This window comes from Hyperolius riggenbachi, chromosome 4 (genome assembly GCF_040937935.1).
Source record: "Hyperolius riggenbachi isolate aHypRig1 chromosome 4, aHypRig1.pri, whole genome shotgun sequence".
NCBI classification, from domain to species: Eukaryota; Metazoa; Chordata; class Amphibia; order Anura; family Hyperoliidae; genus Hyperolius; species Hyperolius riggenbachi.
The window spans coordinates 372,339,236-372,366,330 of NC_090649.1; the positions used below are offsets into that span (position 1 = coordinate 372,339,236).

Genomic DNA, 27,095 nt, shown 5'->3' on the forward strand with positions numbered 1-27,095 from the left:
CTGCCAGATTCAAGTCCATCTGCTTCTGTTACATGCAGCAAGTACATAAATCTCAGGATTACAGCTAACGCTGGGAGGTGAAGAGGTTAGTGTGTTGTTTGGTTGACTTTTAACTCTATCATGCTTCTTTGACACCCCGGCTTAAAGGGACACGCACTTAAGCCAGGATTAAAAAAATCAGTTTTACTTTCCTAGTACTTCTACCAGCCCCCTGCAGCGGCCCCGTGCCTTCGCAGTCATTCACGGAGCCTCCGGTACCCCGCCGCCAGCAAGTTTCATTTTTGCTGACAGGCCTGGCCACATGTATTTTTCTTCACATGGCCAGGCCTGCGCAGAAAACCCGTCAACTCCCTGTCGGGGCCCATCAGTGAAAATGAAGCTAGCTGGCAGCGGAGGACCGGAGGCTCCGTGAGTGACTGCAAAGGCACGGGGTGGCTGCAGGGGGCTGGTAGAAGCCCCAGGCAAGTAAAACTGATTTTATTTATTCCTGGCTAGACGATGCCCTAGCTCAAGCTGACTCTTTTGGGTGTTTTTTTGGGGTGTTTCTTTGTGTTATAACTTATGCTACATTGTCTTTCTCTGCATCTGGTATTATGTTCTGTTCCTTTCTGACTGTTTGACTTGTCCTGTATCTGTACCTATATCCTTTATCAGTACCCTGTACGTGCCAAGACCAATTCCGAGCACGACCCAGTCGTGCTTGGCGATAATAAAGATTCTGATTAAGTATCCCTTTAAGGAATAATACTGTAGTGAATGTGAAGAGTTTCCTTTAAAGAGCAAAATTTATTACAATTGCTAAAGATTGGGTATGCTGTATCCAAGTTCAATATAAAAACATTTATCTGTAGCGACCAGTAAGATGAAATACTGTTTTTTAAAAGACACTTGGAATTTGAATATAGGTGTAAAAGAGTTAAGACATTTTCAATACTGACCTTTTAAAATGGGATCCTTGGCTACTAGGGATGAGTGAGCAAAGTTTTGCGAGACGCAAAAATTTTTCCGGATTGTACTGCCACAGATCGTTAATGTACCTGAATCCCGCATCGTTGGGAGGAACAGTGACCCACAGGATACCACGTGGTAGCAGCCACAACACTGCTGCCGGGGCAACCAGATGCCGCTCAAAGAATGCAGCTGCTATCCGGGGACTGCCTGCCCCACGCTGCTGCAACTTCAACACCACTGCCAGGGTTAAAAAGTCGTCGTATGTGGCTGCCCGGACACCATCTAAGGACCCAGAAGATGCCTGATCCGCTTCTCCATGTGGGGCCACTACACCGCCGCTGCCTGGGATCGCCATCACAGTAACAAGCAGGCAGCTCCACCGCCACAACCCGGAGAGGTATGTGCACCACCACTCTCTCTGCTCCCTCACGACCACCGAGATTCAAGGCTGCGGCCGCTCCTCCACCACTGCGACCCGTAGGGGGATGTGCGCCTCCGCTCACCCTGATCCCTCTCCTGCTCCATACATGCCACTGAAACAAGCTCCCCACCACCGAGCCTGCAGTCCTCAAACAGCACAGTGCAGCTCTGTAGTCCCCTCTGCTCTTATCCACCAGGCCACTCTGATCTGGCCAGCCTACACAGCAGCCCTGGTTCCCCGTAAGCCCTGGAAGGCCCAGTTTTCCTTCACCAGAACTGTGGGGGGCAGAGGAACAAGGCCCTTTAGAAACAGCACCACACATATACAGTAATGAAAAGATATATGCAATTTATTAGTACAATAACATCACTATACACATAAAAGCAATTAAAACATATATGCCACCTGTGTAATTAATCACCATGAAATAGCAGCGCTCAATGAATCCATATGCATATATTTGTCATAGATCAACCTCAGGGGTGCTCACATAAGAGACACCCACTGGGTATGAACCCGGGTTCAATTGTTAACCAGTATACTAGTAATAAAGTGCAATGCTGTCCTAATGACAGTAACTCCCAATACAGTGCTAAATGCTATCAATATGATGCAATAATTCAAACCGATGCAATATGATCAAACAATCTTCAGTGAATACACAATACCAGTGAAGCTGAAACACACTTAACACATTAATAGTGTTGCAGAGAGATTCCTCCACCAGAACTGGCTCCGTGTTCTTTTTATTCCCAGGAGCACCGGGCCCCCCTCCATCAAATGGATTCTTCTGGTCCTGACCAACTCAGATTTGGTCAGCAAGCCAGGGCTTTGCCTAAACGGGGGTTTAGCACATGGTTTCGGACTGATTGTCGGACTGTACCCAGGGGTGTTCAAACTGCAACCCTGAAGGAACTTTCTGCCTCTCTCCTCTTGCTTTGGTTCTCTCTCTTTCTTTCCAATTCTCTCTTTAGCTATCCCCTCTCTCTCTCTCTCTCTCTCTCTCTCTCTCTCTCTCTCTAAGTGCCATATGTACACATAGGTATATGCTTACTTTGTACTATACTGTATCTGATTGTATGTGTTGAAGATCGCATGTATGTGTTTTTTACCATCACCGACCCTGTATGAGCCAAAAACAATTCCGGGTACAATCCCCGTTGTACTTGGTGAAATAAATGATTCTGATTCTGTGCTAGTCATTATGGAAATGTTGTGCTGTGGATAGACTTTTTATATTTACTTTTTACTGAGTAAGTAGGGTACCTAGGTAATAATGGTGCTGGTTGGAAACAATAAAATGATTCCCAATAGTTATTGGTAACTATACTGATATTCATCTATCGCCTTCCCTATCCTATCTCTCACATTATCCCTCCCCTACCTACGCCTAAAACTAACCCACTTCTACCTACACTTAACAGTACCCCCCACCTACTCCTAACACTAGCTGTGAGTAAAAGAAAGCCTGGGTAATCATAGCGATGGTTAAAAACCATAAATAATTGTAGATAAATAGATTTTCAGTAAGTGTGCCAATATATAAAGAAGAGGACCCTTAGGCTCATTTAAAGAGAGTCTGAAGCCAAAATAATGTCCTCTTTTTAGCTTGTAGCTCTTAAGCATTAAGACCACAGCTGTTTCGCTGGGTCCCCATTGCAGAACCATTTATTTATGCCCCCGAAATCCCTGGGGCAAAATTCTGCGGATCACAGATTCCGCTTCCTGGTAGAGGCAGAGCTGTATGCAGTAGCTCTGCCTCGAATACAGTCAATATCCGCCTTTCCCTGCCTCTCTCAGTCTTCTTTCACTGAGAGGGGCGGGGAGAGGTGGAGATTGACTGCACTGGAGGCAGACCTACAGTGCAAAGGTCTGCCTCCCCTGGGCAGCAAAATCTACGACCTGAAAAGTAGTAGACTTTTGCCACAGGATTTCGGGGGATAAATACATTGTTCTGCTGTGGGGATGCGGCGAAACAGCTGTGGTCTTAATACTTAAGAGTACTACAAGGCAAAAAGAGGAACTTATTTTTTCTTCAGACTCTCTTTAAATGCTAGCAGAGAATGCAAAGCAAAAATGTAGCTTTGTTGCAGTTACTCAATGTTCATCAAACTAAACTGAAAGTTCACTGTGCAACTTTCCTATTACAGACACATATGTATGCTTAACAATATAATTCACATCTACTAAATTGAATCCTGGTTGTGTCGAAATATTTGAACCATGTGAAATGGGTTTGTTTCACTGATTTTATTAAAAGCGGGAGATTTTAAAAGAGGAAAGACCAACAAACCCAGAATTTGTCTTATTTTTGGGTTTACTGACGCCATGCTGGGAGACTGATATTCTAACAAGCTACTTTTGCCACTGGCTTTTTAGTTTACTTTTAAGTTACTATGAAATATCCATTACTGTGGGTGTAGTATCCTGCCCTGAGCCCCCTAGTGGAGTATTAATAAGACTGTAAGATGAGGAATCGGCTTACTGGAGGCGGGCTGAAAAGTTGAATTATTTTCCCAGGGCTACCCACATGAGTATTAAAGTGAACCCGAGGTGTGAGTGATATGGAGGCTGCCATATTTATTTCCTTTTAAACTCTAGTTGCCTGGCAGTCTTGCTGATCTATTTGGCTGCAGTAGTGAACTGAATTACACCAGAAACAAGCATGCAGCTAATCTCGTCAGTTCTGACAATATTGTCAGAAACCCCTGACCTGCTGCATGCTTATTCAGGATCTATGGTTGAAAGTATTAGAGGCAGAGAACCAGCAGGGGAGCCAGGCAACTGGTATTGCTTAAAAGGAAATAAAAATGGCAGCCTCCATATTATTCTCACTCCGGGTTCCCTTTAAAAAGCAGTGATGTCCATCCTCTCTAAATTAAATCCTTAAAGAGGAACTGTCACGAAAATCTTAAAATTTAAAACACATACAAATAAGATATACATTTTATTCCAGAGTAAAATGAGCCATAAATTACTTTTCTCCTATTTTGCTGTCACTTACAGTAGGTAGTAGAAATCTCTCATTACAGACAGGTTTTGGGGTAGTCCATCTCTTCATAGGGGATTCTCAACATGGCATTTATTCTTTATAAAGACACTCCCTGAAAAAGATTTATACAAAGATGTTGGCCAGCCTCCTTGCTCACTGCACACTTCTTTGGCAGTTGGACAGAGCAACTGCTATACACTAAGTGCTTTTAAAAATAAAGAAAACCCTGAGAATCCCCCATGAGAAGATGGGCTAGTCCAAAATCTGTCTGTACTGTCAGATTTCTACTACTTACTGTAAGTGACCGCAACATAGGAGAAAAGTAATGTATGACTCATTTTACTCTGAAAGAAACATACTTCATATTTGATTATGTTTACATGAATTTCAAATTTAAAGATTTTCGCGACAGGGGCCCTTTAACGAATATAATTTTCCTTCACTTTTAGCATGATAAAATAATGCAAGGCAGCATTGTTAAGAAAAGAGACATGCAATGACCTGTAGTTTGCAGTTTATGTGTCCATTTATGAACGGTATCAATTAGGTGTAATTACAACCATTTAATAATGTTGAAACTGTATATTTCATAAATGTTTCTCACTTTTACAAAAATGATTTTGATATACATATTGCATGGATCAGACCACATATGGAAGTTACCTGTATGTATGAAACTGAGACACTTTGCAGGATTGTAGTCTTAAATTAGCACAGTTTATCACCAATGTAGATTATGACACAAGAGAACAATATGAAACGGGCTTTCAGTTACTGCAGTCACATGATGCTGAGCTTGTCATTACTCTGCCATCAGATACACTGTACAGAGCATTTTACATCGGTGCACCCACTGTACTGTACTGAGTGGTTCTTCTCTTTTCTGTGACTGGCAGTACGAAGGCAGGATAACACTTGTTAGAAAATCAGCAATTATGGATTATTATGACATCAGTCTTTAACATGAGGCAAACCAGTCTGATGATGAGAATTTACAAGTAGAAGCTGCAACTTAGAAATGGCAGAGAAATGGCTCTCACAGGCTCTGTTATTCCAGATCAACCTGGGAATTCTAAACAGAAGGATGAGACTGAACCCAAACAACAATTGAATGGGTCGCCCAAACAACACAACACCTGGATTGAGGTTGGTGAGTAACATATTCTTCCTGGCTTCTATTTCAGATTGAAAAATATTTATAGATTACTATTGTCATGTAATGAGAAGAAAAGTATTTCATGGCATAATAATAATCCTATAAAAAATATCTCTTGAATGTTTAAAAACATTAGCTGAACACTTGCTCAAATTCTCAATGCAAAATACTATTTGAAGCAAATGTAAGTTGAAAAATGAAATATGTATATATATTTTAAAAAAATGATATACTCAAAGACAGCGCTGTGTAATATGTCGGCGCTTTATAAATACAAAAAGTAAATAAAATAAGACAGGAGTAAAGAAAAAAAAATCATGTGCTTATGGAATTTAACTTTTTACTAGTCAGATTACTTGAATATGTATTTTTCCGAGTTGCGTACTGCCACACTTTTTTAAGCGATTAAATATCAAGCATTTTAGCAGTGTATGATCACATCATTACATCTAATTTGTACAAAGAAACCTAGCAATAAGACTGCAACAGAATCTGTATATAAATGAATTAAGTTAAAATAGCGATAGTGTAAAGCTACACAACATTTGAATGCTATTAAGTTATATGTAAGCAAAGAAACAGTTGATGCCTAAAGATACTTCTTCAGAGGTATATTTTCACATGCAGTAGAAGTACCTCTGACTTGATAAGAAGCTAAGATGTGAAAGTGTACATTACAATTTAAAAAGAGAATGTATGAATCCTGTAACCTCTGTGTAACTGTTTATAGCTCCAACATCTATCCATACCAAACTGCTGTACTCTTACCTTAGAATTTTGTTGGTTTTTCTGCTGACAGAGTTTGTTGGGTATTATAGAGCTGACCACATGTACCATGCTTTGTTTTGCCTTTTTTTTTGTCCTGAGAGTGTAAATTGATTGGGGCCTAGAGATAAAAGCAAAATGTGCAGTGACAAGAGTTTTCTACAGCAAGGGTCATGAGAGAGCAATAACAGTCAACGAGGTCCGGTGATAGCAAATTGGCAATGAGAGACATGAATTACTCCAGATTTTCACCGAGATAACATTTTACAAGAGATGTCTTTAAATTATATCAAGAACTTCTATGAAGGATGTGTGAGTATCAACTGAGACTAGCTGATCAATGGAGTGTGGAATGGTAATAGTTAATGGTGGTGCAAAAGTATATGTATGTCAGGGTTCTACAGCTACAAATATCTTTGTTATTATTCCTTTCATGTCTGTCATGAGCAGTGCTTTGGTATTAGTTAAATATCATATTTCAGAAATTTTGAGGCTTTCCCAAGTAAAGGCAACAAGCAGACTGTTGGCCCATGAATTCAAGTCAGTGTATTTTGCTTTTTCCTCCATCAGATAGTTAAATAATCATCACTTTGATTTCTGTGTGTTATAGCTTGCTGTAAAATTCCAAACTCATTGGAAAACACCCCTAGTTATTTATTTGCTAGCATGTATCGGGAGAGTTCTATCATCTGTCTGCTGGAAAACAAAGAGCAAATCTGTGTTTTACTTTCCTGCGCTGCTGACTATCCTGTGATACAATACAATGAGAAATGGAGGCCTCCAGAGCTGGGCTGGTTTTGTTGTAAATGTTTTTTTTTGTGATGACAGTAGTTTCTTTTGGTGGCAGTTCTGTGCTGAATGTAGTCTACGTGTGGGTCTTGTTATGTCTGTGGCATGACTGCACTGCAAAGAAGAAATAATATGTAATCGATGAGGAATGTATGTAAGTTATGTTTATTTGTATAAATTATATGTAGTACTGTAGAAAAATGTACATATAGCATAAGTAGATGCATAAGTCCTGTTTAATTACAGATAATTATGATATTTTTTTTTCTCTTAAAGCTCAGACCTCCAACGGTGATTGGTCAGTTCCATACCCTTTTCTTTGGTTCTGTGCGAATGTTTTTCCTTGGTGTCCTGGGTTTTGCTGTTTACGGAAATGAGGCCTTACACTTCAGCTGTGATCCTGACAAACGAGAGGTTAACCTCTTTTGCTATAACCAGTTTCGACCGATAACTCCTCAGGTGAGCTAGAAATTAATTGCACTTCTGGGAACTAAAAGCATAACATAATATAGCAAAAGAGATTGTAACGGTACATTTCATTAATGGTAGCTTCTTTCACTTTACAAACTACTTTACAATAATGAGTTATAATTAGTGTATTGTGCAACTAGCCATCCTCTTTTCTTTATTGTTACTAATACTATAGTAGTATATGCATTATTATATTACTAGGGAGAAAAACTGTTCAAGTAGAAGGCAAAATAAATACAGTACACGGTATATGTAATTGATTTTAATCAGACTTGAAAATTTAAATAATGAAATGTTATTACCATAAAGCTAAAAAAATGTTACGCGTATGGCTTGAATTGATTTTAAGATGACATAATTATGTAAACTGTCTACAAATCTTACCTAGAATCTGCCGGCTTTGCCTTTTTCTAATGTTGGTTGTAAAGATATTTACATATAGACTAGTGTCACCTGTCAGGATCATGCTTGATTGCGTATGTGACGCTGCATTGAAGGAGCTTTATACAGAAGTGTCTGTTTCTATGGAGCAAAGACTATGGCACAGTACTTGGAGTGGTTTCTAGTGGGTGGGGTAAGCAGGCGAACAATGATGCTGAAAGATATGGTGGCATGCAGTCTCTAAGTTGGACACCATACACATGGTGTTTAGCCCCCTGCCTGACCAATTTCAGTCTGCCAAGTGTTTGTCACTTAAGGATTAATAACCTAATGCAGTGGTATAACTATAAGGGCAGCATGGGGAGCAAGAGCTGTGGGGAACCCCAACTACTTACCCTCTCTCCCTCCATATAGGAGTCCATCCTACAGAACAGGTGTTGCCTTGGCCACACTTGTTATGGGTGCACCATGACGGCCACCCTTGTTGTAGGACCCCTGGCAGATGGGCCCTTGGGCTATGAGGGTCACCAAGGTGAGATGGAGAAGAGAGAGTGAAACTGGGGGCATACATTACTCAATATTGTCGATCAACCTTCTGATTCAATAATTTTAATGAATCAGAGGAGAATCAGTACCACAACATGGCAGCTTGATCAATCCTTCAATCATGTTCTGGCTGAAATCGGTTGAATTAATCAATCGGGAATGGCGGAAAATAATGATCGCAAGGACTTTAGCAGGTGTGCAGTGGTAACTGCGTTCGATATAGCAACAACAACAGACCCAATGTACCTTTACCCAAGAAGGCAAAAAATGTAAAGAGATCATAGTTTACTAAGATATTAAGGGTCTGGAAATTGTTAGGAAACTAGCCTGGATTTATTTAAAAAAAAATTGCTGACAGTGTGAAATCACATAACTGAAAAATGTGCAACCTTTTTAGCATGACCAAAGTGAGGGGTTAAATCTATTCCTAGGTTTCCTGAGTCATTTATGTCCTCTAATAATATATAGCTTGAAAGTAGGTATCTATACACAGAGAATAAAGGGGTGAGATATGGATAGAGGTGTGAGAGAGAAGAAAGGAGACATGGAGGAGAGGGGGAAATATGGTGGAGAAAGGGGAAATGAAGGCGGGAAAGATGATTAAAACTGAAGAGAGTGACAGATGGAGGGGATATAGTGGAGACAGAGAGGAGAAAATGGGTCAAATTGTGAGGAGAAAGGGCTTAGACAGAGGAAAGAGATAGTGGAGACAGGAGGGCGTGGGGTAAGGGTGCCAATACATTACTCGATTTTACAGGCCAAACGACCTTCCGATCCAATAATTGAATCGAATCGGAGGAGAATCGGTGCTGCAGCATGGCTGCCCAATCAATCTATCAATCGATCGATTTCTGGACAAAATCAGGCGAAAGGAACGTTTGCGCATGGCAGAAAATTTCAGTCGCAAGGACTCAATCGGGTGTATGGTGTTAATGGTGTATGATTTCCCGATGACCGACAGACCCTTCCTGATCCCGTCCGGTGTCCCCTCAAGTGTATGTGTGTCCCCCACAGCCATGTGCAGTGTTAATTGTTGAAGACACGTGCATGCCCATGAGAGGTGCTCGGAGTCCCTTTTAATAAACACAGTTCAAACACTGACACTGGTGTGCAGCTTCTGTAAAATGGTACACGGTATACACGGCTACACGGTACAAACTAGGAATTGGGACCTAATTCCTCGGGTGACTGGGGCCAAGTGATGTGCAGAAGTACTGTTGGTGTAAAGGGGTAGAGTGACAGAGTGCCTTTTTATCTCACAGAAAACGCAGTCTATCACTTTCCCAGACACTCTGTCCCTTCAGCTGGCAGAACATGGAAACATACTAATATATCAAGGATGAGCATAAATGTAAATTAACCTGGTCAATGTACTTCCAGTTAGCAGTAAGATAGTATGTACAATGTACTTCTAATTAGCCATAAGCTATCACCTTGTCAGCGATTATAATATTTCTAAAAGTAAATAAATGTTACCTACTCCAGCGCTGTTATTCCATGTATATGGAGGGATAGACCGCAGCTACCAGGAGAGAGCTGGAGAGGGCTGTTTATTTGAGCTAAGGGGACACAGCGCCGCCCCAGGAAGATGCCTGTGCGTAAATTATTCTTCCAGGTCATTTTATAGTGCATGGTGGTGAAGAAGCAAGAACCCTAACAAGCCTTAAGGTGGCCACACACGATACAATAAAATGATCCGATTTTACAGCAATTCGATAAAAACGATCGTATCTCTTGAAAAAATTGAAAGCTTTATTTTCATTCGACCGTAAAACCCAATCGGATTTCCCGTTTTTTTCAATTTAAATCAATCCGGAATGCCAGACATTTCTCTTCAATTTATACTAAAGATTGTATGGTGTGTGTTGGATTGTCAATTTATTAACCTGCTGAGCGGTCTGGACGAGCTCAGCTCGTCCAACACCGCCAGAGGCTGCCGCTCAGGCCCTGCTGGGCCGATTTCCACCAAATAAAAAGCAGCACACGCAGCCGGCACTTTGCCAGCCGCGTGTGCTGCCTGATCGCCGCTGCAGCGCGGCGATCCGCCGCGTGCAGCGGCGAAAGAGGGTCCCCCCAGCCGCCCGAGCCCAGCGTAGCCGGAACAAACAGTTCCGGCCAGCGCTAAGGGCTGGATCGGAGGCGGCTGACGTCAGGACGTCGGCTGACGTCCATGACGTCACTCCGCTCGTCGCCATGGCGACGAGGGAAGCGAAACACGGAGGGCCGCTCATTGCGGCCTTCCGTGTTATTCCTTGCCGCCGGAGGCGATCGGAAGATCGCCTCCGGAGCGCCCTCTAGTGGGCTTTCATGCAGCCAACTTTCAGTTGGCTGCATGAAATAGTTTTTTTTTAATTTAAAAAAAACCCTCCCGCAGCCACCCTGGCGATTTAATCAGAACGCCAGGGTGGTTAATATACACACACTAGCAATTTTCTCAGAGTTTCGAATCATTTTTAGCATAATTGAGGTAAAATTGAACATAGGTGTGTGGTACATTGGATATATTTTTGAAATGTTACAATCAGTCAGAAAAAATGATTGCAATTCTTAAATTGCACAGATATTTAAAAAAATTGTATGGTGTGTGGCCACCTTTAGACAATGGTACAGATATTATATTGCCAGGCCTTCTGAGGGAATGTTGGTGTCAGAAAAGTTCAATTAACTTTGTAAAGCACTGCAGACAATATCAGTGCTACATGTCTATGGCCTGGTGCACACCGAGCGGTTTTTGAAGCGATCCGCAAACCGTTTCCGCCTTGGAAAACGCTTGGCTAATGTATTTCAATCGGCTGGTGCGCACCGGCGGTTTGCAGATTTTAGCAGACTGCAAACGTGGGTCCTGCAGCACTTTTGCGGTTTGCAGAAGCATTTCTGCCTCAATGTAAATTATGCTAGATCAGAGCGGTTTTCCAGGCGTTTTTGTTATAGAGGATGTTCACAGGGCTGGTTTAAGCATCAATGGGGCCCCAGGGCAAAATAAACCTGGGGGGCCCCCCCAACATATACCCCGGAACAAAAATCGGCATTAGGGGACCTTTTTGCAGCTGGTATAGTCAGGGTGTGAAGTCCCAATCGGTCAGAGCTCCACATTCTGGCTATCCCAGCCTGCATGGGGGACAAGGGGTTAAAACGTTTCAGGAGGGGGGACCCCACATAATTTTTTTTTTTTTAAATTCCCACACTCTAAACATAAAAAAAAATTGGGAAAATAGGAAAAAATGCCAGGGATCTTCATACAGCCATATTGCGGCTGTATAGCGATCCCTGGCCAAAGCGCTGCGGCTGCGTATAGACCCCCTGGAAACCCTGTCAGGAAATTTATTGCGCTTTCGTTTGATGCATGTAAAATTACACTACCGTTAGGTTTGCTACTAAAAGTTACATTTACTGCATTTAAAACTATACTTTTTTCCTTCTAAACTTTAAAATCGTTTTTCTCAAAAACTATAAGGGCTTTTTGAAAAATTGTTTTTTCCTCTTATTCCTAATGATCTCCTTAACCACTTAAGGACCGCAGTCTTTTCACCCCTTAAGGACCAGAGCCTTTTTTCCATTCAGACCACTGCAGCTTTAATGGTTTATTGCTCAGTCATACAAGCTACCATCTAAATGAATTTTACCTCCTTTTCTTGTCACTAATACAGCTTTCTTTTGGTGCTATTTGATTGCTGCTGCGATTTTTACTTTTTATTATATTCATCAAAAAAGACATGAATTTTGGCAAAAGAATGATTTTTTTAACTTTCTGTGCTGACATTTTTCAAATAAAGTAAAATTTCTGTATACATGCAGCGCGAAAAATGTGGACAAACATGTTTTTGATTTAAAAAAAACCATTCAGTGTATATTTATTGGTTTGGGTAAAAGTTATAGTGTTTACAAACTATGGTGCAAAAATTGAATTTTCCCATTTTGAAGCATCTCTCTCATTTCTGAGCACCTGTCAGATTTCATGAGGTGCCAGAATTCCAGGATAGTATAAATACCCCCCAAATGACCCCATTTTGGAAAGAAGACACCCCAAAGTATTCACTTAGAGGCATGGTGAGTTCATAGAAGATTTTATCTTTTGTCACAAGTTAGCGGAAAATGACACTTTGTGACAAAAAAAATAAATAAAAAAAAGTTTCCATTTCTGCTAACTGGTGACAAAAAAAAATGAAATCTGCCACGGACTCACCATGCCCCTCTCTGAATACCTTGAAGTGTCTAGTTTCCAAATAGGGGTCATTTGTGGGGTGTGTTTACTGTCCTGGCATTTTGGGGGGTGCTAAATTGTAAGCACCCCTGTAAAGCCTAAAGGTGCTCATAGGACTTTGGACCCCTTAGCGCACAATTGTCCATTTACAGAGATATTTCTCCCACCCAGCATGGGTATGTGTAAAAATACACCCCAAAACACATTATACTACTTCTCCTGAGTACGGCGATACCACATGTGTGACACTTTTTTGCACCCTAACTGCGCTAAGGGGCCCAAAGTCCTATGAGTACCTTTAGGATTTCACAGGTCATTTTGAGGCATTTATTTTCTAGACTACTCCTCACGGTTTAGGGCCCCTAAAATGCCAGGACAGTATAGGAACCCTACAAGTGACCCCATTTTAGAAAGAAGACACCCCAAGGTATTCCGTTAGTAGTATGGGGAGTTCATAGAAGATTTCATTTTTTTTTCACAAGTTAGCGGAAATTGATTTTTATTGTTTTTTTCACAAAGTGTCATTTTCCACTAACTTGTGACAAAAAATAAAATCGTCTATGAATTCCCCATACACCTAATTGAATACCTTGGGGTGTCTTCTTTCTAAAATGGGGTCACTTGTGGGGTTCCTATAATGCCCTGGCATTTTAGGGGCCCTAAACCGTGAGGAGTAGTCTAGAAACCAAATGCCTCAAAATGACCTGTGAAATTCTAAAGGTACTCATAGGACGTTGGGCCTCTTAGCGCACCTAGGTTGCAAAAAAGTGTCACACATGTGGTATCGCCGTACTCAGGAGAAGTAGTATAATGTGTTTTGGGGTGTATTTTTACACATACCCATGCTGGGTGGGAGAAATATCTAGGTAGGGGCGGTCGGCAAGTGGTTAAAATCACAATGCAGTAAAATATATATATATATATATATATATATATATATATATATATATATATAGATAGATCTATATATATATATATATGTAGATAGATCTATATATATATAGATAGATAGATAGATAGATAGATCTATATATATATATATATATATATATATAGATAGATCTATATATATATATATATATATATATATATATATATATATATATATATATATATATATATATATATATAGATATAATAGATATATATATATATATAGATAGATATAATAGATATATATATATATATAGATAGATCTATATATATATATAGATAGATCTATATATATATATATATAGATAGAGCTATATATATATATATATATATATATATATAGATAGATCTATATATATATAGATAGATCTATATATATATATATATATATATAGATAGATCTATATATATATATATATATATATATATATATATATATATATAGATCTATATATAGATATATAGGTGGTTGGGAGGGGATCAAGGGATACATGGGGGGGGAGTGCTGGATAAAAAAAAGTTTATTTTTACACTAAAATCGCACAGCCTGTCACGGCTGCAGGCTGTGCGTCTCTCCCTGTCACACAAGATCCACAGTGACAGGGAGAGGGAGGCGGAGAGGGAGGCGGAACGGCAACTATGTTGCCTTTCAGAGGGTGATCGCTGTGATTGGCTCACAGCGATCACACGGCAGGGAGCCAATCAGTGACGGCTCCTGCCGATACCCGGAAGCCTTAGCTGTCATAAGACAGCTAAGTGCAGCCGGTTCGGTGCGCGTGATCGCGGCGGGGAGCGGCGGCGCCGGTGATAGAGATCTACGCCCTGCCAGCCAGGAGCCCATCAAAACAGGGCGTAGATCTCTATCACCTCGGTCCTTAAGTGGTTAACATATCCTGCAAATTTAGGGTTTCTAGCATTTAAGGTGGATTTGCTATTAACCATTAAAGTCGGCAGGTTTTTAAATGTGTTTTTTTTTTCCTTTGAAACTTTAAAATCGATTTTCTCAAAAACTATAAGGCCGATTTGAAATTTTTTTTTCCTCTTGTAGCCACTAGGGGGCCCCTACAAGCTCTGGGGCCCTGGGGCAGCTGCCTCCTTTGCCTTAATGGTAGCGCCGGCCCTGGATGTTCAGTAACAGCTTTTGCTGTAACAATATTTGTAATCTGCTATACAAAAACGCTAGGCATGTTTAGAAAACGTCTCTAAACATGCCTAGAATCGCTCTGAAATCTGCTCCAAAAACCTCTAGCGTTTTGAGGATCTGCTAGCGGTTTTGGTGTGCACTGGGCCTATAATACAGTCAGACATTTCTGTGAAAACAGCTCTTTGAACTACATTGCAAGAGTGACATCTAGTGACTGATTGCACACATTACATGTACAAGGCAAAATTTCTGGTATATGCTGTATATGACATTTTCAGTTCAATTATGCACAAGTAAACGAACCAGGATTTTATACATTGAACTAAAATAAACCTTAGTCTTGTATTAAAAACACTGCATAATACAGCATGCCTTTTTAACATAGAATATAAAATGCAAGTGATCACTACCCCTTGTCTGAAGTGCTACACACACAGTGCATCACTGCAGGCATCATGGGCGACGCCACACTGGGGCACACGCCCTCCCCTTGGGGACCACTGTGCCCCCCCCCCCCCCCGCTCAGTAACATACAGCTTACAGTGAACAGGATAGGGTCTGTAAACAAATCTCTACATGTCACGGTGGCGTAGTGGTTAGCTCTCTCGCCTTGCAGCGCTGGGTCCCTGGTTCGAATCCCAGCCAGGGCACTATCTGCAAAAAGTTTGTATGTTCTCTCCGTGTCTGCGTGGGTTTCCTCCGGGCACTGTTTCCTCTCACACCCCAAAAACATACAGATAAGTTAATTGGCTCCCCCTAAAATTGGCCCTAGACTACAGTAGTTACACTACATAATATAGACATATGGCAATGGTAGGGATTAGATTGTGAGCTCCTTTGAGGGACAGTTAGTGACAAGACAATATATATGTATACTGTACAGTGCTGCACAATATGTCGGCGCTATATAAATACTAAATAATAATAATAATAATGTCAGCCTGAGTCTATGTAGACATTAAGTAATCCAATAGTCTTATCAATTTGCCATAAATACTTAAAAATCCTTGCAAGATCCCATGTAATTAATGTATCTGGATCATATGTATATTTGCAAAATAAATCTTTCTACCGTCTTCTGATTGTATGATCTAACATTGTCAGTCAACAGGAATAGTTTGAAGAAGGCTTACAAGCTGAAAGCTTACTGTTTTTCTTTTAAATTAGCTAATAAACGAGAGCTTTGTCCACAGCAATGCTGTTCCTCTCCCTCCTGCCTCTTCCCCCTCCCCTTGCTTGCAGAGTTGTGAAACACAGGCTGGGGGCTGGAATGATTTGTTTGGGATCTGTATACACAGGAACAGCTTGCTAGCAATTAAAGATTAAAGCATGCCAGCAAACTAACAAAGTAGCCAATGTTATCACCTGAGTTAGGCAAAAAATATCTAAAGCTCACCATACAATTGATCACCCAAATCGGCCCCACCAGCCTACCCCCTTTGTGCCCCCCCCCCCCCAAAAAAAAAAAATTGACACTGGAACAGCCACTGGCAGGCATGCAGAGACCCAGATGCAATGACGAGCTACAGACTTGTCAATTGAAAAGCCTTATGCCACCGGCTAGAAGCCAAAAACTTTCAAAACAACATTTATGAACCATTCCAGTCTGGCTTCAGGAAACATCACAGCATTGAAACGGCTCTCCTTCAAATGTTCAACCACCTACTCCTGGCAAGAGACAGAGGACAGTGCTCCATCCTGATACTGCTAGACCTTTCTGCAGCCTTTGATACAGTTGACCATGACATCTTGATAAGCAGGCTACAGGAATACTGGGGCATTGATGGCATAGTTCTTCAGTGGTTCCAATCCTTCTTGAGTGGCAGAACCCAAAAAGTGTCTATGGGGACCTTCCTGTCCACCTCTGTACCACTTAAGTATGGGGTGCCTCCGGGCTCAATCCTTTCTCCCCTGCTATTCACGATTTACATGTTACTGCTTGGAAAACAAATCCAAAAACACGGCCTGACATACCACTGCTAAGGTGAAAATTATATCGTATATACCCAATTATATCTTTTCTTCAAGCCTGGTGTGACAGACCTAACTCCAACTATAAACGCCTGCTTAGCTGAACTACAGCAATAGATGAGTGACAACTGGCTGAGACTGAATGCAGATAAAACCGAAGTCCTTCTGATTGTGAGGGCAGCGCATGAGAACAAAACAACTTCGCTTGCAGTCTTCACCACTGGGAAAAGAAGGTACAGATTTACACAGCTCTGAGCATGTGTACAGCCTGGGAGTTCTAAATGATGGGGGTTTTAAACTTCAGAACTCACATCTCTGTTGTGGTGAAATCAACCTATTTTCAGCTGAAGAACCTCGCAAAAATCAAGCACTTCATCCCCCCCCCAGAAGACCTGCTAACGTTAGTTCATGCCTTCATTACATCCTGACTAGACTATTGTAATGCTCTCTACACAGGCCTTCCAAACAAGGACTTGTACCGCCAACAGCTGATATAGAATACTGCTGCCAGACTGTTAACTAACCAACGTCGTCACTGCCACATAACATCGGTCCTGCACTCCCTTCACTGGCTACCTATAAAATGGACGATCCTGTTCAAGATCGGCCTACTGACATAAATCACTACGTAATCTGGGCCCTGGATACATTAATGTTGCAGCTGTGTAATAATCCCTGCAATCTCAGATCCAAAGGTTCTAATAATCTAGTCATACCCAGAGTCCACCTGAAAACCTTTGGTCACAGATCCTTCTGTCATGCCTCTTCTACATTATGGAACTCCTTACCTCAGCAGATTAGGACAGCTCCATCTCTGGATGTGTTTAACTGCTTGCCGACTGCATCACACCAATGGGAGTGGCGGCGGTGGCAGCCCCAGGACCACCTAACACTGATCGGCGTAAAGTCCTGGGGCGGCAGTTTGCAGGAGATCGGGCGGAGGCTGCACGCGCATCTCCTGTTGGTAGGCGGAGCGGAGCCTTCAGTCTCTGAGCGGCAATTGGTGCCCGGGAGACTGTTAGACAGCAGAACCGATGTCTAATTACATAGTACAGCGCTGCGATCAGCAGCAGCTCTGTACTGGGGACAGCTGTGTGACACGGCTGTCCCCTTGGGAGACCTGAAGGTGATCGGCTGTCATAGGCTGAAGCCTATGACAGCTGATCACAGTGATTGGCTGGCGGGGGGAGGGAGGGTCTAGGGTAAAAATAATAATAAAAAATAAAAAAATAGAAAGTTTATTAAAAAATAAATAACAAAAACGTTTACATAAAAAAAATAAAAACACGGGGAGCGATCAGACCCCACCAACAAAGAGCTCTGTTGGTGGGGAGAAAGGGGGGGGGGGAATCACTTGTGTGCTGTGTTGTGCGGAGCTGCAGCTTGTCCATTTTACATAAAATGGCCTGGTCTTTAAGGGGGTTTAACACTGCAGTCCTCAAGAGGTTAAAGGGAATCTCAACTGGGAAGGATATGGATTTTTCCTTTTAAAATAATACCTGTTGCCTGACTATTCTGCTGATCCTGTGTCTCTAAGGGCCGTTTCCACTGTCGCGGAAACGGCCGCCAATCCGCAGTTTCCCCGCAGGCAAATCGCGCGGGGAAACTCTGCCATAGGGGATAACGGCGCCGCCGGCCGAATCGCTTGCAGTAGCGATTCGGCCGGAACACCGTACAGAATTCGCGGTGGAGGTTGCGATTCCCATGGGAATCCCATTCGCCTGCGATCCCGCCAACCGGCTCAGTGCCGGCGTGCGTCTACGAGACACACGCCGCACTAGTGGAAACGAGCCCTAATACTTTCAGCCACAGCCCCTGAACAAGCATGCAGATCAGATACTCTGACTGAAGTCAGACTGGATTAGCTGCATGCTTGTTTCAGGTCTGTGATTCAGTCACTACTGCAACCAAAGAGATCAGCAGGACTGCCAGGCAACTGGTATTGTTTAAAAGGAAACATCCATATCCCTCTCAGTTTAGGTTCCCTTTAAATCCAGACTGAAAACCTACCTACTCAGTTTGGCATTTGCAAAAATATAATTTTGTTGTGTTAATACATCACCCTACTACCAATTACTGAATCTGAGAGAGCCTAAGCGCTTTGAGTACCTATGGGATAAAAGCACTATAGAAATGTTATTGTTAACTGCAGGATTATAGCACAGCTATAGTCTTTGCTTACACAGAATCATTTAATCTAACTTGCATACAGCTGTTTCATGGTAGCTGTTCCTCATCAGTTCATGCTATGGATTTGTATGATTCTGAAACCATGATTTTCCTATACTAGGCCAGGATTTCCTACAGTACAAGACCAACCTGCTGCAGTTCCACACTGCCCTTGCTCATGCGAAGCAGGAATACTTTACCAAGCTCATCGGAGCACAAGCTTCCAACCCCCGGCGTCTTTTTGCCACTTTCAACTCCCTGCTTAAATCCACCCCCCCACCCTCCGTTTCCTCCCTCTCTGCCACATATTTAGCCACCCACTTCACCAACAAAATTGTCTCCATCCGCCCGGAAATATCCAATCTCCAATCTTCACCTCCCAGCTCCTCCTCCACCCTATCCTCCCCTCACATCCTTCACTCCTACTACCACCGAGGAAGTAAACCACCTACTGCAGACTTCCCATACCACTACTTCCCCCCCTTGACCCCATCCCTTCTGATTTACTCCAGCCTCACTTCACGGAATTGGCCCCAGTCCTCACTACCCTGTTCAACCTCTCCCTATCCACAGGCACCTTCCCCTCAGACTTCAAGCAGGCCACTGGCCCCTGCTCAAGAAACCCTCCCTCGACCCCTTGCTACCCTCCAACTACCGTCCTATCTCCCTCCTCCCCTTTGCCTCAAAACTCCTTGAGCGTCTGGTTCACAAACGCCTGACCCAGTACCTCAATGCCTGCCCACTCAACCGAAACTGCTCTCACCAAAGTGGTCAACGACCTTGCCTTAGCTGAAGCTGAAGATAAATACTCCATTCTCCTCCTCCTTGACCTTTCAGCAGCTTTTGACACAGTAGATCATCCCCTACTCCTCCAGTCCCTCCAGTCTTTGGGCATTCACGATCTCGCCCTGTCCTGGCTTTCATCCTACCTCTCCAACCGCTCCTTCACGACCGCCTTTAATGAGTCCTCGTCCACCCCCAACCACCTCTCGGTGGGAGTCCCCCAAGGTTCGGTCCTTGGCCCCCTACTGTTCACCCTATACACATCCTCCATTGGCAAGGTTATCTCCTCCATGGGTTTTAACTATCATCTGTATGCAGATGACACCCAGATCTACCTCCACACCCCTGACATATCCACCACTACCATGGACAAGGTCTCCTCCTGCCTATCAGCCATCTCCTCCTGGATGTCCGCTAGGTTCCTGAAACTAAATCTAGACAAAACGGAATTTATGATCTTCCTACTCCGGCCATCCACGAACCTCCCAGATGTGCATGTCACTGTTAACCACACTACCACACTACCATTTGCCCTACCTCTCAAGCCCGCTGTCTGGGTGTCACCCTGGACTCCGCACTCTCCTTCACTTCCCACATTCAAAACCTCACAAAGTCCTGCAACTTCCACCTTCGTAACATCTGAAAGATTTGCCCTTTCCTGACCTCTGCCACCACCAAACTCCTCATCCATGCCCTCATAATTTCCCGCCTTGACTACTGCAATGCCCTGCTGTCTGGTCTCCCTATGACCCGAACAGCCCCACTACAGTCCATCATGAATGCGGCAGCCAGAATTATCCACTGCTCCCATCGCTCCACCACGGCCGATCCCCTTCTAGAATCCCTCCACTGGCTTCCTATCCAGTCCAGAATCAGATTCAAGATACTGTGTCTGACCTACAAATCTGTCCACAAAACCTGTCCAACCTACATTTCCGATCTTACTCAGAGGTACACACCTAGCCGCTCACTCAGCTCTTCCAATGAACTTCGCCTAACCGCCCCCCGCATCACCCAGTCCCATGCACGCCTCCAGGACTTCTCAAGGGCTGCTCCAACACTATGGAACTCCCTACCTCCACCCATTAGGGCAGCCCCCTCCTTCAACATCTTCAAGAAAGCCCTCAAAACTCACCTTTTCACTCTGGCCTACTACCCCTCACAAGTGCTCTAAACCTACAGCTGAACTCTGGTCCCCTACCGTTCGTGACCTTACCTCTCCCTCTAGATTGAAAGCCTTTGGGCAATGTCCTCCTCCATTTGTGTCCTACCTGATCATGCACCTCCATTACTGTGAACCCATGCTATGCATCTGAGTGAACCTAACTTGCCTAATCTCCATGCTCCATCCAGTGACTGACTAAGCATTACCTGGTACTCATACTGTGCTGTGTGATCTGGTATTCTTGTATTCCTGTATTGTCATATTGCTGTATGTCACCCCTAAATATTGTCTGTAACCTAAATTAATGTTCAGCGCTGCGTAATATGTTAGCGCTTTATAAATACAATAAATAAATAGTTATCCATCATTTTGCATTACCAGGCAAAAGTGCTAGAAAAGTACTGTGCAAATCTACTTCCATGTGGCCGAGTGCCATGCTTGCCAATAATATCAGCAGTTTTAAAGAGAATCTGAAGTAAAAATAATAAAAAAACAGATACTCATCTAAGGAGAGTAAGGCTAATTTCACACCAGGACGTTGCGTTAGAGGGGGCGTTAAGGTCGCATAACGTCCCCCTAACGGAACGCCTGGTGGTGCTGGATCTGGACGTCAGAGTGAGCCGCGTTGTGCAGCTCACTCTGGCGTCAGTGATGCCGTGATGCGTACTCTTGGACGCATGCGGCATCACGTGGTCCCGCCGGCCAATCGCCGCACAGAGCGGCCGCTCCAGGAAGTAAACACTGCATGTCACAACGTGCAGTGCATATTAATTAGCCATGTGCCTGGCCGCTCTCCGCTTCTCCACAAGATTACTGAGCATGTGCAAGCAGTCTAACACGGCTCAGCCGCGTCTAAAGTACTGCATGCAGTACGTTGTCTTGTGACGCAGCGTTACAATGTAACGCAACGTCCGCGCTGTGAACAGCCCCATTGATTTTTCATTACTGTGCGGTGGGCTGCGTTACAGGCTGCTCTAACGTGCGCCTGTAACGTCCCACTGTGAAACCAGCCTAAAGGCTCTGTGTCATATAGAGTCTTCCCATACCCTACCCTCCTTCCCTAAAGTGTTTTTAACCCCTTCTCACTCATACTGGCTGAATCGCTGACCCAGACAGCAAGAGTCTCTGCTATTGTGAATCATATCAGCCTGCATAGTCCATAAAATGGGGTGGAACTATGCAGGAGGCGTCAAAAATCCATCCCCCTTTATTGCAAAGCTGGAGCTTTTTTTTTATTTTTTTTTATTAAATGGGTGTTAGGATCAAGGCAACCATATTTATTTCCTTTTAAACAATACCAGTTGCCTGGCAGTCCTGCTAAGCATTTTGGTCAGTAGGATCTAAATCACACACCTGAAACAAGCATGCGGCTTATCAAACTTCAGTCAAAAACATCTGATTTGCATGCTTGTTCAGGGTCTATGGCTAAAAGTATTAGATGCAGAGGATCAGCAGGACAGCCAGGCAACTGGTATTGTTTGAAAGGAAATAAAAATGGCAGCCGTCAATACTTCTAAGTTCAGTACTTTAAAGCCAATGAAGCATGTGCACAGATTTGTTAGAGACACTACAGTAAGTGAATATTAACCACGTCTATGAAGTTTAACGCTTAAAGAGAACCTGAGTAATAAACTAGTTAGTCACATACATCCTAATGAGGCTTCTTTCAGGCATCCTCCATTGTTTGTTGGGACTCTATTGATCATGGTCACGCTCTTTTTCTGGTACAGACACGGCCATGTCACAGCCACGTGAGCATGTGCACACTTGTGCAGCAGCACGGAGCAGCTTGTGCATGAGGGACTTTGACTTGCTGTGCAGTTTCCGCCTTATTCATAAAGGTGCAGTACGGCTGCGCTAGTGCCAGAAGAGGAGTTTGACAACAATCAGATTACCAATGAGCCCTTGTCGGTAATCTTTGGAGCTACCGGGACACCGAGGGAAGCCTGATTAGGATACAGAGGTTTCCCTCTACTTAGGTAAGTATGTGTTGTTTTTTTTTGTAATTTACACCTCGGGTACACTTTAATGAACTTATCCAAACAATTTGGTGTGAGGGGTTCCCAAACTTTTTCATATAACTGTAAGACGTGTATAAACAGCAATTTTGCATGAAGTGGTTAAATTACGGCATAGATATCATCTGAATGCGAGGTTCTCGAATTAATGAATTGCGTGTGTGCAGAATGCTTACAGCTATGGGCGCGCGAGCGAGATGGGCGCGTGGAGGTTCCGTGCATGCACAGTTGCGAACGACTTTTGGCTGAAGTCGCCACTCTAACGTAGCTGCCGGTGGCAGAACAGAGGGTGCCCAGAGGATGCCGAGGGACTTCACCGACTATGAGGGGCTGGAGGAAACCCCGAGTAAATTCATTTACCAATTTTAGGATCCTGCTCAGGGTCACTTAAAGCACTGATGATGCTAGTTTAGGTATTCATACTAGTTACAGGGCTTACTTGACTTAACTACTACTTTCACTTTAGTCTGTGCTTCCATTCAGATGATTAATTCGAGAACCTCGCATGCGCAGAACACTTATGGCGATGGGCGTGTGAGTGAGACAGGTGCGGGGAGGGGACATGCATGCGCTGTTGTGCACGACTTTTGGCTGAAGTCACTGCTCTAATGGAGCCATCGGGGGCAGAATGGAGGGAGCCAGGAGGACTCCGAGGGACATCAGTGACTATAAGGGGCTGGAGGAAGCCCTGGGTAAGTTAATTTGTCAATTTTAGGGTCCTGCTTGGGGTCCTTTTAAGCATCAACTGATTTTTCATAATTTTCTCCAAAGAAGGAAATGTATTATTTAAAATGGTTGGAAGTGTTTGTTTTTTTAGCATCACATTGTAACTGTTCTTCATGTTGCAGGTATTTTGGGCTCTACAACTGGTGACAGTGCTAGTTCCAGGAGCAGTTTTCCATCTCTATGCAGCCTGCAAAAGCATTGACCAAGAAGACATTCTCCAGAAGCCTGTTTACACGGTGTTCTATATCATCTCAGTTCTTTTGAGGATTACATTGGAGGTGGTAGCATTTTGGCTACAGTCTCATCTTTTTGGCTTCCAAGTGAATCCAATATTTAAATGCGATGCAGGAAGCCTAGATAAAAAATATAATTTAACCAGATGTATGGTTCCTGAACACTTTGAGAAAACCATCTTCCTCATTGCTATGTACACTTTTACTGTCATTACTATAGTACTATGTGTAGCTGAAATTTTTGAGATTCTATGTAGGCGTTTAGGATTCCTAAACAACCAGTGACCCATTGCCTTACTACTTGATGTATTCAAGTAAGATAAGTCCTCTGAAGCAACAAAGGACTGTTTATAAAATATGTCTGCAATTTTTATGCAGGTTATTCAACCGTTAAATGTGACACACACTAATGTGAAATGTGATTCAACTTTAGGGAATAGTTGTTCTTAATGCACTGACTGACATATTTATTGTATTTAATTGTAGCCATGTAAACACCTTGGTACCATCAATATATGTTTTTGCGACTGAGAAGTTGGTGGACAAATATTATATTAGGATTCCTAGTTATATTTTTCAGTGGATGATAAAGTAGTACTGATATTTCTATAATATATAGAATTACAAAGGATTATTGCTGTGATCAGATACAGTTTTGGTTTTGATTATCACAAACAAAAGCAAGTGTACAGGAACAAACAAAAGCAAGTGTACAGGATGCAGTAAAGTTAAATGAGATATGGATGCTATGCACTTGTATTTTTAACAACCAACCTAAAATTGTGGTAGACAAAACTAATCTATCTGTTATATTTAATTACCTTTTTAATGGTTTAATAATTTATGTTCTAGCTGTACAATCAAACCACACTACAAACAATACCTTCTTCATGGCTCACTTGTTATGCAGTGTTCTGATTATACATTGTAGTGTACGTTATCAATACACTACATACTCCTAAATATTGGATTATCTCGCATAAAATGCAGCTTTTGTGTACATTATTGTCAATACATTAACTTTACTCTTCTGAAAATTGGAAAAAGTTACTTTGGTGAGAAAACATTGGCTGGTTGCTATCAGATTTTAGCACCCACACAGTGCATACCTATATATACCTGACACAAAGTTGACTAAGTATAAGATACCCTGAAAAGTATGATACCAATATACAGCAATATATTGATATAGGTAGTGTTTCTGATGCTAAATCCAGGAAAATTACTGATAAAGTGAGTATCCTGAATGATTTACTGCATTATACTAGATGTCACTTGTACCTGTTCAAGTATAAAACATAAGTGCACTTATAAATATATTCACTTATATCCATTCAGTGCAAATCTGCTCCCTGATCAGTAATGCAACTATAATGGATTACCAATGTTTCTCCCTTGCAGAGATATGAGGTCCCCTGGCTGCCATTGGTTTATAAAGGCCTCTACAGTTACCTGTACTGTGCAAGTGTTGGTTGGCTTTTCGTTTTGGAAAAACTCAAGCGATTGGTAGAATTTCAAACTTTTTATTGAACATTGTAACTGACAATACAGTATCAGATTGGCTTACTCAGGTCAATACAGCGCCTATAGAGGAGCATACTCATGAGCTCAAACACATATAAGCTATTGAAAACACCATAAATATATATCAAGAGACGAATAAATGTAACTAAAAAATAATAAACTTGTATCCTCCTCTATAGGCACAATATTGGCCTGAGAAACCAGACTGATACTCGTGAAATGGATCATCAGCTACAGTGTTCCATAGAAGTTATGAAATTCTACTGATTGGTTGCGTTTTTCCAAGACTGGAGGCAAGCCAACTCTTGCCTTAATTTTTTAGCCTTTTTCAAAGTTACTTAAAAATTGTGGGTACCTTCCCCCCTGTTCTGAATACAACCCCTGTTGGTCTAATCAATGCTTTCTGCATATTACTTCTTCAAGAGACAGAAGGGGTATTCACAGAAGTACAGAGGACAATACAGAGCAATATACAAAAGAAAAAGAGTTGTGTGCTCAGACCGGGTATCACCTGACTTATATACTGGCTGCCAATTGTTTATTGACTTTTATAATGGCACAATAAATGCATATTGCATAAGCTTGCCAGAATGTGCAGGGTCTAAACTATTTCACTGCTATGCCATGCAGGAGTTTGCCCACACATAATTCTTTGCATCTCAACAGAGGCACCTTTTATGCCTTACACACCTCTTTTTTTTTCTTTTTCTTTTGAATGCAACACAGAACAATGACCATATCTCTTCCATAAGTCATGAGTGAAAGCCTTCAGACAGGGATGTATACTGTAAATGTTAAGCCTCATCTACACGGGTAGATGAGGCTCCGATGATCCTTATCAATCGAGCCGCTGATGCGGCTCGATTGATAAGATCCGACAGGACGGATCTTGCTTCCGCCGATTCCCTGCTCGCTCCCCGCTAGGGGACAATGGCAGGGAATCGAGCAGAAGATAAGCGGCGCCGGCGGGGACGAGCGGGCACGAGCGGGGAATCGAATGCGGCGCACGCGCGGCGAGCGGGGACGCGGCGGGCACGCGGAAGAGGCGATCCGGCGGCTAATCGAGCCGCCGGATCGCTGCAATCTCTAATGGTGTAGATGGGGCTTTAGAGCTGGTGTACACAGTGTACAGGCTACCACAGAGAAGTGTTTGTAAACAACAGGCAACCAGGGGTCCTAACAACTCTTCAGGGGAGCCAAATTAGCAATATTGTACATAAGAAATAGGGACCAGTTGGGGACTGATATAATGCATTTATATTATAAATGCACTTATCCTTTCACCCTAATCCTCAGCTAATGTACAAATTGTTAACTGTAAGTTGTAATATTGTTGCTAATATTGTTTTTGTGCCAACATTTCATGCATCTAAACAAACCTATGCCATGATATTTCGAGGACAACAAATGTCATGACATAGAATCAATGTACAAAAAAAGTATGTGCCAAAAATGTCTGCGCTGAATATAACAGGTTCACATTCTTATTTCAATAAGGGAAAATATTAAACACTTTGTAAGAATACGTGATTTAAATTAATTTATAAGCAATTTGTCATTCTGTTTGTTACAGTTAATATTTTACTGTTAAGCATGCTGTATTTTAAGGACACTTTTTCATATAGAAAACTGATATTGTATTTGTATTGTAATGGCATATAACAAAGTTTCTACACCTAGATCTAGTTATGTTTTATTTGTTATGTTGGCAAATGTGTTAAAGAGCTGAATAAATGCTAAAACAATAACAATCAAA

At 42.4% G+C, this 27,095-nt stretch overlaps 1 protein-coding gene across 5 annotated transcripts; it reads left to right on the top strand.

Moving 5' to 3' along the window:
• Nucleotides 1-26,862, top strand: GJE1 (gap junction protein epsilon 1). Of its 5 annotated transcripts, XM_068232040.1 has the most exons (4): nt 1-85; nt 5,422-5,514; nt 7,351-7,533; nt 23,705-26,862. In XM_068232040.1, the coding sequence occupies exons 2-4, from the start codon at nt 5,476-5,478 to the stop codon at nt 24,098-24,100; spliced, it is 618 nt and encodes a 205-aa protein (XP_068088141.1). In that variant the 5' UTR covers nt 1-85; nt 5,422-5,475; the 3' UTR covers nt 24,101-26,862. The 5 variants fall into 5 exon arrangements, with proteins under 5 accessions (XP_068088141.1, XP_068088140.1, XP_068088142.1 ...); XM_068232039.1 differs by lacking the exon at nt 1-85 and having other exon boundaries at nt 5,213-5,514; XM_068232041.1 differs by lacking the exons at nt 1-85; nt 5,422-5,514 and adding an exon at nt 6,395-6,597.
• Nucleotides 26,863-27,095: the final 233 nt, after the last annotated feature.

Bases quoted from the DNA above. Each gene is read 5' to 3' on its own strand.
- GJE1 (XM_068232040.1), top strand. From the start codon at position 5,476: ATGGGTCGCCCAAACAACACAACACCTGGATTGAGGTTG. The intron at 5,515-7,350 runs GTGAGTAACATA...TTTCTCTTAAAG, and splicing joins CAACACCTGGATTGAGGTTG to CTCAGACCTCCAACGGTGAT. The intron at 7,534-23,704 runs GTGAGCTAGAAA...TTCATGTTGCAG, and splicing joins TTCGACCGATAACTCCTCAG to GTATTTTGGGCTCTACAACT.